The following is a 15,051-nucleotide window of genomic DNA, read 5'->3' on the forward strand; positions in this document are numbered from 1 at the left end:
AGTTTAAAAAGAAACCTAATCATGAATTTTTTTTCAAGCAAGTTCTAGCCCACTGGATAGCATCTCCACCTGTTTAGAGCCTGTGGATGAAAGAAATCAACGGCAGAGAAATTCTGAGAATAGGAAGAATAAAATTTTTCATTAATGTTGAAAATTTTTTTTTTCATGAAAATTAATGTTGTTGTTGTTGTTTTTTTTTTTTTCCTTATTAAGAAGAGTAGAGCAATAATGACATTACCATGAGTATTTTTTGACTCTTAGATCTAATAGTAATCAATAATCCATAAAAGGTGTAACTTTTGTGAAGTTACACCAGGTATATATCTGAAAATTCCACAATCATGTGCTAGAAGTTTAAAAAGAAACCTAATCATGAAATTTTTTTCAAGCAAGTTATAGCCCACTGGATAGCATCTCCACCTGTTTAGAGCCTGTGAATGAAAGAAATCAACAGCAGAGAAATTCTGAGAATAGGGAAGTATAAAATTTTTCATTATTGAAAATATATACATTAATTTCACAGGGTTCCTAACATTGTCAAAGCACATTTGAATGTGTATGTGGCACTCGTATGTATGTATGATCAAAAGGAAAGAGGCCACATTCAAATTACAAAACAAGGGTACTAACTACTAAGCATGATCCTAAACCATTAATAATCGAAGCCAAAATCCTTTTAATTTAGTGGCCTTCCTTTGCCTCCTTACTAAAGAGAATCAGGGTTTGAATCCCCCTCCCTCATTTTTTGTAATAATTGAATTATAAAAAATAATTGGAACAATGGAAAGAGTAATGGATATTCATTTCAGTGTATTCCATTTCCTGTTAACATGATTTGAATCTCTATATATGGATTCTAGTTAAAGCCATTAAGGAAACGAGCCGCAAAACAGCATACCTTGATGTCTGCTCTTGCATCTAACTGGTACGCCCGCTCTGACATGCCATTTACATCAGTGATTAAACACAAAGATAATGAAGTTTGAAATATTTTTATTTTGTATTCCTGCATTTCTGTCATGTTAAAGCCAATTTGGCACCTACATTATTGACAGTAAACACGCTTTTAACATTAGCTCTGATGCAACAAGCTTGGTAGATAGCGCTCTTAAACAAGTTGGTCCATATGATGCGAGTCCTCATTATGCTCCGACTCTTAGGGCCATAATTAAGAAGCACGGTTGATATAGCTACTAAGTGGCCACAAAATATTGTCCAGCAGATCCCACAAGATCCAACAACCCATGGATGACATAACTAAGGCTTGGCACTAATTTTTGACTTCTTCCTCTCTCATTTTCACATAGCTCAAATGCAGAGCCGTCACCTCTCATCTCTCTCTTTCTGTCAGTCCCTCAAACCCTTTTGTCTCCGTTGTTCTCTCTCTCTCTCTCTCTCTGTTGAGTTGTGACTTGTGATTGACTTTCATTGAACAAAATGGTGCCATTCTATTAAAAAGCTTCTTTGTTTTTTTAAAACCCGGCCTAAAAATTCTTTGCAATTGGAAAAGTTTCTTTCATTTAATCAATACTATTGTTAACTTGTATAGTTCACACTTTTTTGCTCTACCCATGAATTATTCAGTAATCCGTCTTTCATAACGAGATCCATTTATACAATAACGGTATTTAATTATAAGTACTCCTAACTAACAAACACCTAAGAAATGGAAAGTTTTGATTCATTGAGATCAAAGCCAATCCAAATGTAATTGGCAACAATACCATTCTTTTGATACTGTTGTACCATTGAAACAAAACCCAAAATCAATGTGACCTACTATATATGAAAAGCAATTTGGGCCTTTTTATCAATTGACCAAAATTTATGACCCATATTTATATAGTTGGCCTTCTTCAACATTATACCAATTTAACAAAACTCGGTTGTTTGTCCAATATTTACTTTACCACTCACAACTCGCTACATTTAACTATGTAGTTGATTAAAACTTAGATTACAATGCACGTAAGGAGTTCTGACATGGACCTTAAATCAACAATTAATAACTCACAACAAAATTTGAATCTTATTATTGCAAACCGCGAAATTGAGTAGGTTTTGAAACGATTCAATTTAGAATTTACAAGTTGTTAAATTTTGTATTTTAAATTAAAAATACTCTACATGTGAAAAATATTCAAAGAAATGTGGCAATATTTTGCATAAAAAGAATTTAACATGCCAATAACATTGTTAATATTTCATGATTTTGGCATGAACATCATCGTGGTATGTGTACAAATAAACCAATTCAATTGAGGTCATTGTTAAAAACACACAAATATCAAGTTGATAGCTTTGCAAATGAGTGTTTAGTGAGGACCATCATTCGGATGTTGGAAGAAACTAATAATTCTTAACAAAATTATTATAAGAAAATATTTTATTATTATAAATGATTGTAAGAAAATAAACGGTAAGAAAATAAACTATAAGAAAATTTACCAAAATAAATATTTTATAGATTGGTGAAGAATTTTGAAAAATTAGAAGTTCTTAGGGATATGACTAGAGAATGAAAGAATATGGCAAGTTAGCTTGTTTAAGTAATTGTGTGGTCTTGGACAAACGAGGGAGGCGACATCCTTTTTCTACAAAGAATTTATTATACTAAATAATGAGAAAAGTTACCTACTAATTTTCATAGCCACCTAGAGTCTGTTTGGGATCCACTTATTTTACTGAAACTGAAAATCTTTTGCTGAGAGTACTGTAGATAAAGGTAAAAGTTAGTTGAAATAGTACAGTAAGACTCATAAATAGTACCAAAAAATGATTAATCATGCCAAACGGATACTTAACATACAATGCACATATTCGTACATTTGATATTGAGCTTTTTTTCTCAGCTTTTATTTTGCCTATGGCAACTCTGACTTCTTTCATATGGTTCGAAGTTCAATTAGTGCAATTGTTTCTTTCATATGGTTCGAAGTTCAATTAGTGCAATTGTATTGTGTGTATTAGAGAATTTAATTGTAAATTCATGCAATGTGAGATAACATAGATTATATATTTGTGTGAGTGTTTTGAATATAAAATGACAGGACAAAGAAATCTGAAAAAATCTTTTGTTCCATTTATTTATTTATTTATCCTGCTTGTTTAGGCTTTCATTTTTGTTAATATGTAAGTGGTATTATACTTAGTCAGTGAACTTCAGCAATACATGTGTAGAGTGTTATTGAGGACTAAATTCTTGCAAAGGCTCACTTAAAAAGCTCAGTCAGCAAAACAAGCAAACAAGTCCAGGCCTAAGTCTCTTTTGTTCCATCTCATTATCGTCCCATCTGATTCAATCCCACTTAAGAGAGGATTTTTGTGTCTTTGGGCTGTTGTTAGGGATCGTTGTTGACGGTGGTGGTTTTTGGGCTATGGGATGCAGTATTCCAACACACCCACATCAACATCAACGGTAGGCCACAAATCGAGTTGTCCTATGACACAAGCCCAACCGTGGTCTGCAATCCCACCACAATCCCAGGCTTCTGATGAGTGTCGAGTGCTGAGCTACCCTCCCATTAGGTTTTAACTTAAATTTCTTCTACGAATATATTTTTGTTTATTTCTTTTCTTTTCTTTACCTTTTTTAAAACAAATTATATAACTGAATATTATGCACAAAAAAAAAAAAATTATATTAGTGAAATTGAACAACCATTTATTATGTATTCCGTTTAATCTAATTGCAAATATTTATTTAATAGTAAAGCACATTTTCATAGTTACTTCCTTTGATATTTTAGTAATTGATTTTTTTTTAATAATATCTTCTTTTTCTTAAAGAAAGAAGCACACTTATATCATTATATACGTCTAAGTAGTAAATACGATGGACTTAAAAGAGATAACTTAAACTTGAAAATCCTAGGGTCTGTTTGGTTTTAAAAAGTGATGTATTTATTTTTCATTTTTTATTTTATTTTATATTCAAATTCTAAATTTGAATATATAAAAAAAAAAACACATATTTTCACATTTGGTAATGTTTGGTAAGTTGTTTTAAATACATAATTTGGGTATAGAATACATCATATCCGGGTTTGGTCATTATTTTCTATTAAAAAAAGTAACTTTTCTCACTCACATACATCACATCATTAAAAAATAGTAACTTTGTGTTTTTATGATAATTACGAATATACGACTATATTCATATTTATAGAAAACAAAAACACTAAAAAATTGTATTTATTTTTTTCATTCAAATCTAACTTTTTAGAATACTGAAAATAAAAACGGAATACAAATACTGATACTAAACTAGTTTTAGTGGTGGGACCCACTTTAAACTAAAAATGAAAAAAAAAAAAAGAAGCTTTTTTAACCAAACAGTGCTTTTTTCAACTTCTTCTATCCATATCATATTTATTGATTCATATTGAGATGTCTTATCTTCTCAAAAAAAAAAAAAAAAAAAATATTGAGATGTCTTATCCCTAGTGAATGCGCCTAGTCTTCATTATATATAATATTTTAAAAAAAATCATATATATATTATAAAATTTGTAAATGGCAACTAATATGCGTGTGACAAGTTTTTATTTTAATTTTAATTTATTTATTAGTCGATCTGCACAATTAGGGGGTCAATACTTTTTTTTTTTTTAGGTAAGTTGGGGGGTCTCAAATTCAATACTCTAGAGAGAGAAAGAGAGAAGAGAGAGATAGAGAGAGGTCAAATCGAGTGAGGGTAGGGTGTCTTGTATTTTATAATTTTCTGTGGTGGTGGTGCTGGGATTAGCTAAAACAGGTTAAGGGTTTCATTTCATTCAGACAAAAAATCACATACACGCACACAAAGAGAGAGAGAGAGAACCCTTTTGGGTAAAAAAGCTGTGTGTGAGAGAGAGAGAGAGAGAGAGAGATTTTTAATACTGGAACAGAACTTGCTCTAGCTCGAAACCCTAGAAAAATCCCTATCTTCTTCTTCTTCTTCTTCCTTCTATTCTAAACTATTCTCTTCCTCTTCCTGTCTTTGCTGATGGATCCCTTTGATTTGATTCGTAAAGGTATAAGCTTTTTTTTCCGTACTCATCAGATCTTTCAAATACCTTCATAAATTTTGGTGTTCCAGTTTTGTTTTTGAAAAGATTGTTTTTTTATTCAATTTTATGGTGGTTGAATTGATTGAGATCTCTTAAAATCTATTAGCATGATGTCAAAGTTTTGATTTTTCTGTTTTTGTTTTTGTTTTTCATTTTTAAATTTAGTTGTTAGTTTATTAGATTTGGTGGTAAAGATTTGACCTTTTTTTTTTAATGTTTTGGTTAGGGTTTAATTTAATCAACCTTATTAATAATAATTGTGTGAGGATTTATGTGTTATCTTTGCTTATGAAGTCAGAAATGATGGGGTCTTAAGCAATTCTTTGTGCAATTTTAATCCTAAAGTACTTTCATTACTTCCAAAGTTGTTAAGTGAAATTGGTTAGCTTTGGCTAAATTTAACTGGGTCATATCATTTTTGAGTCACAGATACATATAGTGCCTGCTTTTTTATCTGCCCATTTCAGATGGGTTTTCTGTTTGTTACTTTATATGTATTGTTTAATTGGAAAATTGTTATTATTATTTGTTTGAAATGGTCGTAGAAAGAGTTTTGATACTGATTGCTATCTAGATTAGTAGTCTGTGGTGTATGAGATATTGTATTTGAGCTTATTTGTTGCAAACACTGGATTTTATTCATGTGGGTGTGTGTTGAAATTGAAATTTTGTGGTCAATTTAACTAATTTGTATACTTGAATGGGATTTTTTTTTGGCAGGGTTTGGCTGAAGCTTGCTGAAAGTTGAGTTTTTATTTCTTCTATGCATGTATATTATAGTGTTTTATTCATTTTCATTTAACTAAATAATGAGCTTATCCAAGAAAGGAACCCAAGCTAACACCACGAAGCTGAGCAACCTAAGCAAGGCAACATCCTTGAATCCAAATGCAGCAGAGTTTGTTCCCTTTTTCCTTAGATCATCATCATCTGGAAGCACCAGCACCGCAGATGCGGCAGCAAGGCTTGCTAATTCTGGGACTTTAGGAAAAGCAGTGCTAGATAGATCAGAGTCATCTGTTTCGAATATTTCTGATGAAGAGGCCCATCAATACTGGCGTCGCCAGCTCCCCGATGATATTACCCCTGACTTTAAGGTCATGGGAGAAGATGAATCTCAAGGTATTGGGAACCTCTCTTTGGCGGGTTTGTCCTTGCATGATGTTAGTGAAGCTTCAAAGTTTCCTGCTTCTCCAGGCAGTGGATACTTGTTAAATGAGCAGCAAGAATTATCTCCACACAATATTAATGGTAATAGCTATGCTGGAAAGTTGAGATTTCCTGCTTCATCCTATGGTGAAGATTTATCGTCGCCTAGTTTTCTTCACATGTCACCTAAGCCATGGGATAGTCAAACTATGAATAGTCATCAGTTCAGGGAGGGGCCTCCTTATGATAGCAATTCTAGACATGGGTTTGTGAACGATATGTTGGGTGAGCAAGCAATTGTGGAGGATAATGAAATGAACCCCATTGAGTTATTGGTATCTCATTTCCCAGGTTTTGCTGCTGAAAGCCTTGCAGAAGTATACTTTGCCAGCGGGGGCGATATAAACCTGACAATTGAGATGCTCACCCAGTTAGAGGTATGCTCAATTGTTTACAAACAAATAATCTTCTGAAAACTGAGATGTCTTCAATTTTCTCATGTTGAGTGAGGATGTAGTGAATCACAATTTCTGAATTTGCATTCCATAGATTTAATTTGCTATGGTGTATTTTTTTTTCCTTTACTTTAAATACTTCCATATTTCTGTATTTTTTTTACGTCTTAATTGAGATGGGCAGAACTGTGTAAAGTAGTTGAAGTTCAACGTTGGGATCCTCAAGAATCTTTTTGATCAGCACAATTTTTTTTTCAAATTATTATTTTAATCTTTATGCTTGTACATCTTCCCCTTCTCTTGCTGATATTATTTTATTGCTATAAATGTCTCCAAAATAAGGCATTATGACTCATCTCATAAATTTTCTGTGATGCAATAAATAATTCTAACGGGTAAGATGCTAACCACGGAGAGCAATACCTCTGATGCCTTCTTTTGGCAGGGAAGAGCTGGCTCCCCATAGAGTTTTGAGGTGACTCAATGCAACCATAGTCATGTATGGCCTCCAGTGCCTTAGCCATTGGCCTGGTACAGGGGGGGAGTTATTGATTCTCTGTGGGTCATCCTCTTCTTACAGTATAGCACCGTTTTTCATTTATCTGTTCTTAGTTCTACTAATGTTTCATCTTTTGCTGTAAGCTTCATGGTTTGGATAGGGCAATGGTATTTTATTTTGAAGGGTTCCTTTGATTTTTCAAATATGCTGAAGTAACATGGTTGTGTGTGTGTTTTTTTTTTCATGACTTGTTATGCAGAATTTATTGTTAGTTTTATCATATTCAATATCTGCAATATATTTTTGTATTTAGGTTATTTTATGGTAGATTTTTATTTTATTTGTAGCTTCAAGTTGATGGTGGTTTCAATCAGAGTATGAACTCAAAGACCTTATCAACCCCCAATCTTAGTTCAATGGACTTCCCTGCCCTTACTGTTCCCGATAGTCAGAATGGTCCTCCAAAATATGCTGGAGATGATCTCCAACAAAATGGCAATCCTTTTCGATCTTCTGACAAGGACAACATGCTTATGTTCAAATCTGGATCTTCCATTCCATCTAGGGGTGCTATAGATTTTGCTTCAGCTGTCAGGAAATTGGCATCTCAGGATTCTGGTATATGGAAGTATGAAAGAAATGGTTCTGCTGATGCCACTATTGGCTCAAGTAGAAGTTCCCATGTTTTGGCTAGTGCTTACAGTAGTGGACAAGGGAGAGGCATCTATGGTGACAGGCTGCAAGATCGTGGTTCTGCTCGAGCGGCTCCTGTCTGGCTTGAAACTGGAGATGCTGTTGGTAATATTCTTTTGTCAACAAAATGACTTGTCTTTATATGCCTTCAATTTTAGGCTAAATGCATTCTGCATCAATAATGGCTTTAATGTTTGTTGAGATGACAGCAAATATGTATTCTGAGCTGCGAGAGGAAGCTCGTGACCATGCACGCCTGCGCAATGCATACTTTGATCAGGTATGCCTTGAAAATTTTTCAAACTATCATTTTATGTAGAAAAAACAATTGCTCTCTCTCTAAACTCCTACCTGAAATTTTTAGTAGAAAACTCCGGCATGTAAGAATAAATTTTGGCAGCCTGTGGAGTGAGGTATTATTTCTAATTTTGATTCACTTAAGTGGGTTCGATTCATGAGAAGAAACATGACCTGCACGCAGCTTCCTTTATCACTTCACTCCCTCTCTTCTTTCCCCTTCTTGCCTCCTCTCAATGTGATTAAAGTGTAACTTGTGTATTTCTGGCCACCTCAATGGTCAGTTGATAAACAAAGATGAACATAAAAAAGTAAAAATAATATATAAACACCCGAGAGGTCAGGCTTTGGTGTGGTGACAATTGCTTTTCACAGTCACGGGTTCAATTTACCATCAGCCTCTCAACACCCCCCCCCCCCCCCCCCCCCCCCCCAACATAAGTGGGGGCTTTGTGCACTGGATATGACCTTTTAACATATAAACATAGTCAAGAACCAGACATGTGGTGGCATGAGCCAAGCATGCACCATTGACTAGAGATCTGTGAACATGTATTTGTCCAATAGATTGATATAGACGTCTTCCTAATATGATGTTAATGTGCCACTGCAGTGAACATAGCCTATTAAGTCATTAGGTTTTGACAATTTATCTCTAGCGTGCAGGCTGATTTGTGGCCCAATTATGCTTTTGTTCTTGAATCCTTATGATTGATTTCTGCATTGTGTGCCATTGATCCCACATCTATCTGCTACACCATGTTTCTTCACTTGATGATGTATTATTCAACAACAGGCACGGCAAGCGTTCCTTATTGGTAATAAGGCTCTAGCAAAGGAATTGAGTGCTAAAGGGCAGGTGCACAACATGCATATGAAGGCAGCTCATGGGAAAGCTCAAGAATCTATTTATCGTCAGAGGTTAGTTACCTTCTGCTCTTGCTTTAATCTCGGCCATGACTGAACATGATTACGATTATTGGATAATGTTTGCTTTCTTTCCTTTCATACACTTGTTTATCTTTAAAGGGGTTGATTAGATGCATGGCTGCTGGTCGATTGACATCTCCAAGTTACCTCTCATGAATGATAATATTGCAAATCCAATAGTTTGAATTTTTCTTTTTCCCTCTCTCTCTCTCTCTCTCTCATGTTGGGGATACTTCTCTATAAGTGTATCAACTACTGTGTTTGCTCATTTGATGTTGATTGGAGCATTGCTGCTGGATCCAGAACAAAAATAGTAGTTCAATTGCTGCTAGTCTGCAACTTCATGGCACAACAATAATGGCAATGTCCTATGTTATTCAGAGCCTGATTTCAATAACAGACTGCCAAGTTTGACAACTTTCTGATTCACCACAATAACCTCTGGTATCAGGGTTTTTATATTGGTTTTGTTCAGCTATTTATCTGTGATTTGAACTATTTTTCTAGGAACCCAGTTCCTCCAGAGATGCAGGGCAATGGAAGAGGACAAGAGCGGATGATAGACTTGCATGGGCTGCATGTTAGTGAAGCCATTCATGTTCTGAAGCACGAGTTGAGTGTGTTGAGGGGCACTGCCAGAGCAGCTGAGCAGCGCCTGCAGGTTTACATATGTGTTGGAACAGGTCACCACACCAGGGGTGCCCGCACTCCAGCTAGGCTTCCTGTTGCTGTGCAACGTTATTTGCTTGAAGAAGAGGGCCTTGAATACACCGAGCCACAGCCAGGGCTGCTTCGAATTGTGATATATTGATCGCGGGGAGATGACAATTGAGGTATAGGGCTTTTTTGACACAGCAAAACCCATCAAGTCATAGTCATCATAGTCATTCTTGTATCTGTATATGGGAGCAAATGAAGAAAGAGTAGATCAAGTTTCTAAAAGGGGAAAAAAACAAAAAAACAAAAAAAGGAAAAATGAAGAAAAAGACTGAGGAGTTAGAGGGAAAGGAAAATGAAAAATGAGCAGATGTGTATCATTTAGGTTTAACTGGTGGCAGCGGCATCCCATGTTGGTAGGCTGTTGCAACATTTTTTTCTTTGTTGTACCTTAAATTGTATTTTGCAAAATTCCTTTTTATAAATTCCCAGTTGTAACTGATAGAATTCAATTTAATCACATCACAATTCACTTTGTCAATTACGTTAAATTCACGGAAAATGGATACCACAATTCAACGAACATGACTTTTGGGCAATTTGTTTGGGTATGGATTTCTCATATTTATATCCATGATTTCTAGAAACTCTGAAACATGAAACGAGAAGAATGACATTGGACCTCGTGTGTTTCTTTTTATGTTTTTCGGACATTAGTCCCAAGTCATCGTGCATTTCTTATATGTTTTTCGACTAGCTAAAAGTTTTTTGGTGTACTAAAAGTTGTTACAATGAATTTAGTTGGAAAATGCGACTCTATATAGCTAGATTAGAATGTTTACAAGGTGTAATTTTTTATTTGGTCGAATAAAAAGGTAAGGGACCAATCAATCGTGACTCGTGAGGATAAGCACGGAACCATAGCTGGGTTTTTGAGGTGAGTTGAGTCAGTCTAATCTTTAGTCCAAATTATGGTTCAACTCAGGGGTTAGTGGTTTTAGGCCATAGCAGACAATAGTCATTGGTTCGAATTCATAACATATCCTATGTTGTGATCTAACCATTGGGTTACCACTAGTGTAAGGGGTAAAATCATAACTACATAAGCCAAAACTGATTAATCCACTGTAATAAAACAAAGATTACAACATTCAAAGTTTATTCTCCAAAACTTGAGTTTACAATAACTCTCTAGGAATTGCGCTATGTCCCAAAGCCACATGGAAGATAATTATGGAGCGGCTAATGAAGTTTGAATTTGAATAATAAATTAGGTAGTAGATTAGGTTGTTATTGTTTCAAATTTGTATTCGTTAGGACTTAGGAGTTACTCCTATCTAATGAGTATTATTTATGTATTGTGAAGGAATGAATGTAACTTCTGCAGAAAATTAACCCAAAAGTTCAGGGGCTAGTCATCTAGAATCTATTAAGTTATCTTCTGCAACTATGCAAAATGGTGTGTCATTCAACCGATGCAAACAATAGTGTATTAAAATGCATTCTACAAAAAGACATAATACTATACATCCCACCAAGCAAAAGCAAAAAGCCAGAAAATGCATAGCATTCAAGGCATTTCCAGTATTATAGATACTAAGTTATGCCTTAAAGTTCAGGATGTTAGTCATTTCAAATCGATTAAGTACATACCACTATGCAAAATGGTGCATCATTCCACCAATGCAAACAATAATGTATTAAAATGCATTATACAAAAGGACATCCCACTATGCATCACACTAAGCAAAAAGACAAAGTTAAGGCATTCCACTTCTAGACTCACTAGTTTCTTTTATTTAAATTTTCTTTTATTTTTTCAATTTCAGGCTTCCTTGATTAGGTTCCTAATCTCACGTTGTTGTATTTTTGTGTTTTTATTTTTTTGAATTTCCATTTTTCTTAATTCCTAATCTCACCTTTTTTTTTTTGTTTTTGTTTTATCTTCTCCAATCTCCTTTTCTTTATTTTGAAAAAAAAAAAAAAAAAAAAAATCCTACTATAAAACCATCACTATAACCTCTCATCTATATTCCTTAATTTTAGGCACTACCATATATCCTCATTGAAACACCCCACTTTTTAAGTGAAAATCAAATAAAAATAGTTTCAACAATTTAAGAACTACACCAATATATATATATATATATATATATATATTTATATAAAAGACGATTCCCCTCTTTCAGCTGAATTTTTATGTGGTTCAAAAATACCCTTGTTAATGAAAGATAACTTCATTTAGAAATAGGTTCATAAATGTTAAATAACAAATTTCATTTTGAATTCAAAAAGAGAACTTCTAAAATTTAGGATTTTTTTCCATTTATGTTCAAAAAAGAAATTACAGTTACTACTTATCTTTAAAGTTTATCATTTTTATTTGTTTGAAAAATAAAAAATATATCGATTGAGTTCAAAAAATAAAAAATAAATAAATATATTTTTAAATTATAATAGATACAAATTATTAACCTTTACCCAAAAAAATAATGCGCATGTTCAGAGGCTTGTGTGTGTGTATATAAACACTAGACTCATCAAACGCACTTTGCACGTGCAATAATACACTTTTTTATTTATTTGGTTTTTTGGTTTAGTGTTATAATACTTAAAAGTAATATATAAATAACTGTGTATTTTTTTTTTAAAAGAATGAGATAATGTAATGTGGAATAATGTTTAAAAATGAGATAGAGAACCGTAAAAATGTGAAACCAATGGGACATTTGAATTTATTGATTGGGATAAGAATTGTGATAAGTAAAAAAAATTGAGATTTGAACAAAGATAGATGATATATGTTAGTGTGTGGATGAGGATTTGTGATAACTGTATAAAATTTGGATAATAAAAATTTTGGAATGTTTTAAAGAATTAAAAAAAAAAAATTCATGATAAGAATGAGTAGTTTTTACATGTAGTGAGTTTTTTTTTTTTTTTTTTGGGAAGAAGTAATTTTGTATTTTTTTTTTTGTTTGATAAAGATAATTGCAGTATTTGAACTCAAATAGATAACAAATACAGATAAAAATAAGATATTTGAATACAAATGGGTGGTGAGAATAATGGTTTTTTTTTTTTTTCCTTTGTACGTGAGATAGTATTACTGTTTTAACATTTTTTGCTTTTTTTGTAGGAAAAATAATTAAATTAAAGGGTATGTTATTTCAGAATTTGTATGAGAATATTTTGGTATGCCAAAAATAGAAAACAAAACAGGGGAATCCTCTTATTAATAATATGTGTGTGTATATATATATATATATATGTACTACTACTACTATTAATAATAGGATTTTCTGTTTGGGTTTCAACATTTTGCGTACAAAAATACCCTCACACAAATTCTTAAACTCTCTAAAATACCCTTATCTTTTAGTTAAATAATTTTAAATTTAAAAAAAAAATTGGTTAAAAGAGTAATTTACTGTTCCAAAGTTTTAGGCGTTTTCCTTTATCTTCTCTATTTAGCCTAAAACTTATGACACTATCTTTATCTCATTTATAAACATTATTCCACAATACCTTACATCTTTCTTTAAAAAAAAAATACACACTATTATTTATATATCACTTTTAAACATTATAACTGTGGGGGCCGGTTAATCAATAATTATTAAAACCGTGTTAACTGGGCCTGTGGCCCATCCGAGGACGTTAAACCATCCGAGAAGGCCCATATAAGGTTATAAGGGAAACCAAATGAAAAGAGGAGTAGATATCACATGAGATGAGTCTAGTATTCGTCCGAGGACAAAATCCTTCTCGGCAATATGTGTCCGAGGACGACTTGAACACCATATTGTCACAAACACACTTCGAAACTACATTACCACTAAAGGTGGGACATGGGGCCAAGGGTAAGAAAGAAAAGATAAACAAATATCTTTAACAACTGCTGCCTCCGCATTGATTGCCTCTCAACCAACTCTCTGGCCGCATTAATGTGGAGGTGATGCCTGAACAGTGATGAAACAGCCTTACAGCTGCTAGTTGGAAGTTCCAGGAGGTGTTGGATAGGACAGGAGGGGATCCTCCGAATCCAACCTACACATGTGTGGTGAAGATGAAACCAAGAGGGCAGTATATGACATGGAAGAATGTGTTAAGAGAAAAGATCAGAACTTCTAAACAAGTGATGCTTAGAAGAAAATCTTATGAAATAAAGAACTTAACTTGCTTCAAGGATAAATTGATCATAATATTTGTATTAATCCATCTAGAAACGTTAAGTTTAATCGTTTTTCTTTTGAAGTTAATCTAGTTCTTTTATATCCACGCTCTACAAATTTATTGTTTGGGCCTTTAGCGTTCGAACTCAATACGAGTTTGGGATCATTACAAATTGAGTCCTTACAATAACACTAAACCAAAAAAATAAATTAAAAAAAAAAGTATTATTGCACGCACAAAGCGCATGTGATGAGTCTAGTGTGTGTATATATATATCTACTTCTTTTCTTTTAATACTATTCAATTTTGAAAAGTATTTCACTTGTGCACAGCAAATTGGTGCTCACTGCTCTCCCACAAAGAAGATAAGGGTTCCATAGTTTGTTCATAATGATTTTTGGTAGGTATATTTTTTTGTTGCTTTTTTTTTTTTTTTTTTTTTTTTTGCTTTTTAAATTCGTGTATTAGTTTTTGCTGAATTCATGATTTTGCTGAAATACCATTCCAGGCCAAGAGGGCCAAGAGTTTCAAACATCTTGCTCATTTTGCACTAACAACTATAACAAGAAGAATGAAAAAAGAAAAGAAAAAGAAAAATGAAATTTGAGATGACATCGTTAAATGATAGCTTTAAGAACTTCTCTCTTTTTTTTTTTTTTTTTTTTTTTGGGTTGTGTCATAATCTAAAAATTGAGATGAATGGAAAATTACACTAGACCCAAAAAAAAAAAAAAAGAACCTCATTGCACAGACAAAGCGACATGATGAGGCTAGTAATTTATATGGTTGTAGCACTTAAAATTTCCTAATGTACTAACTCTTGTTACTTAGAGGCTGTTTGGCCAACCAAATTTGATAACTCAATTCTCAGTTTCCATAACTCATAACTCAAAAATGGTGGGACCCATAGCAAAAAGGTTGTTTGGCAAAACGATAACTCTGTTTCCATCACTCAATTCTCTGATTTTTGAGTTATGAGTTATGGAAACTGAAAACAACCAAAGGCTGTTTTCAGTTTCTATAACTCATAACTCAATGGCATTTTCATAAATAAACACACATGGAGGGACCCACAGCTGCAACTTTTGACCACCTTTGGACTTTTTTTTTTTAGCTTCGGTGAGTTTGGGTACTGAAAAAAAAA

The 15,051-nt window shown here is 33.3% G+C and overlaps 1 protein-coding gene across 1 annotated transcript in view; it reads left to right on the plus strand.

Annotated features, from left to right (window-relative positions):
- Window positions 1-4,617: 4,617 nt before the first annotated feature.
- Window positions 4,618-15,051, plus strand: part of LOC126695766 (pentatricopeptide repeat-containing protein At4g33170) — an 18,038-nt gene continuing 7,604 nt past the window's right edge. The window contains exons 1-6 of the mRNA XM_050392586.1: window positions 4,618-5,015; window positions 5,772-6,637; window positions 7,502-7,952; window positions 8,057-8,127; window positions 8,941-9,065; window positions 9,582-9,882. Of these exons, the coding sequence (XP_050248543.1) occupies window positions 5,861-6,637; window positions 7,502-7,952; window positions 8,057-8,127; window positions 8,941-9,065; window positions 9,582-9,882 (1,725 nt within the window). The 5' untranslated portion in view covers window positions 4,618-5,015; window positions 5,772-5,860. The remainder of the gene's footprint in view (window positions 5,016-5,771; window positions 6,638-7,501; window positions 7,953-8,056; window positions 8,128-8,940; window positions 9,066-9,581; window positions 9,883-15,051) is intronic.

The sequence above is a fragment of the Quercus robur genome, chromosome 2 (assembly GCF_932294415.1).
Source record: "Quercus robur chromosome 2, dhQueRobu3.1, whole genome shotgun sequence".
In the NCBI taxonomy this organism is placed as follows: domain Eukaryota; kingdom Viridiplantae; phylum Streptophyta; class Magnoliopsida; order Fagales; family Fagaceae; genus Quercus; species Quercus robur.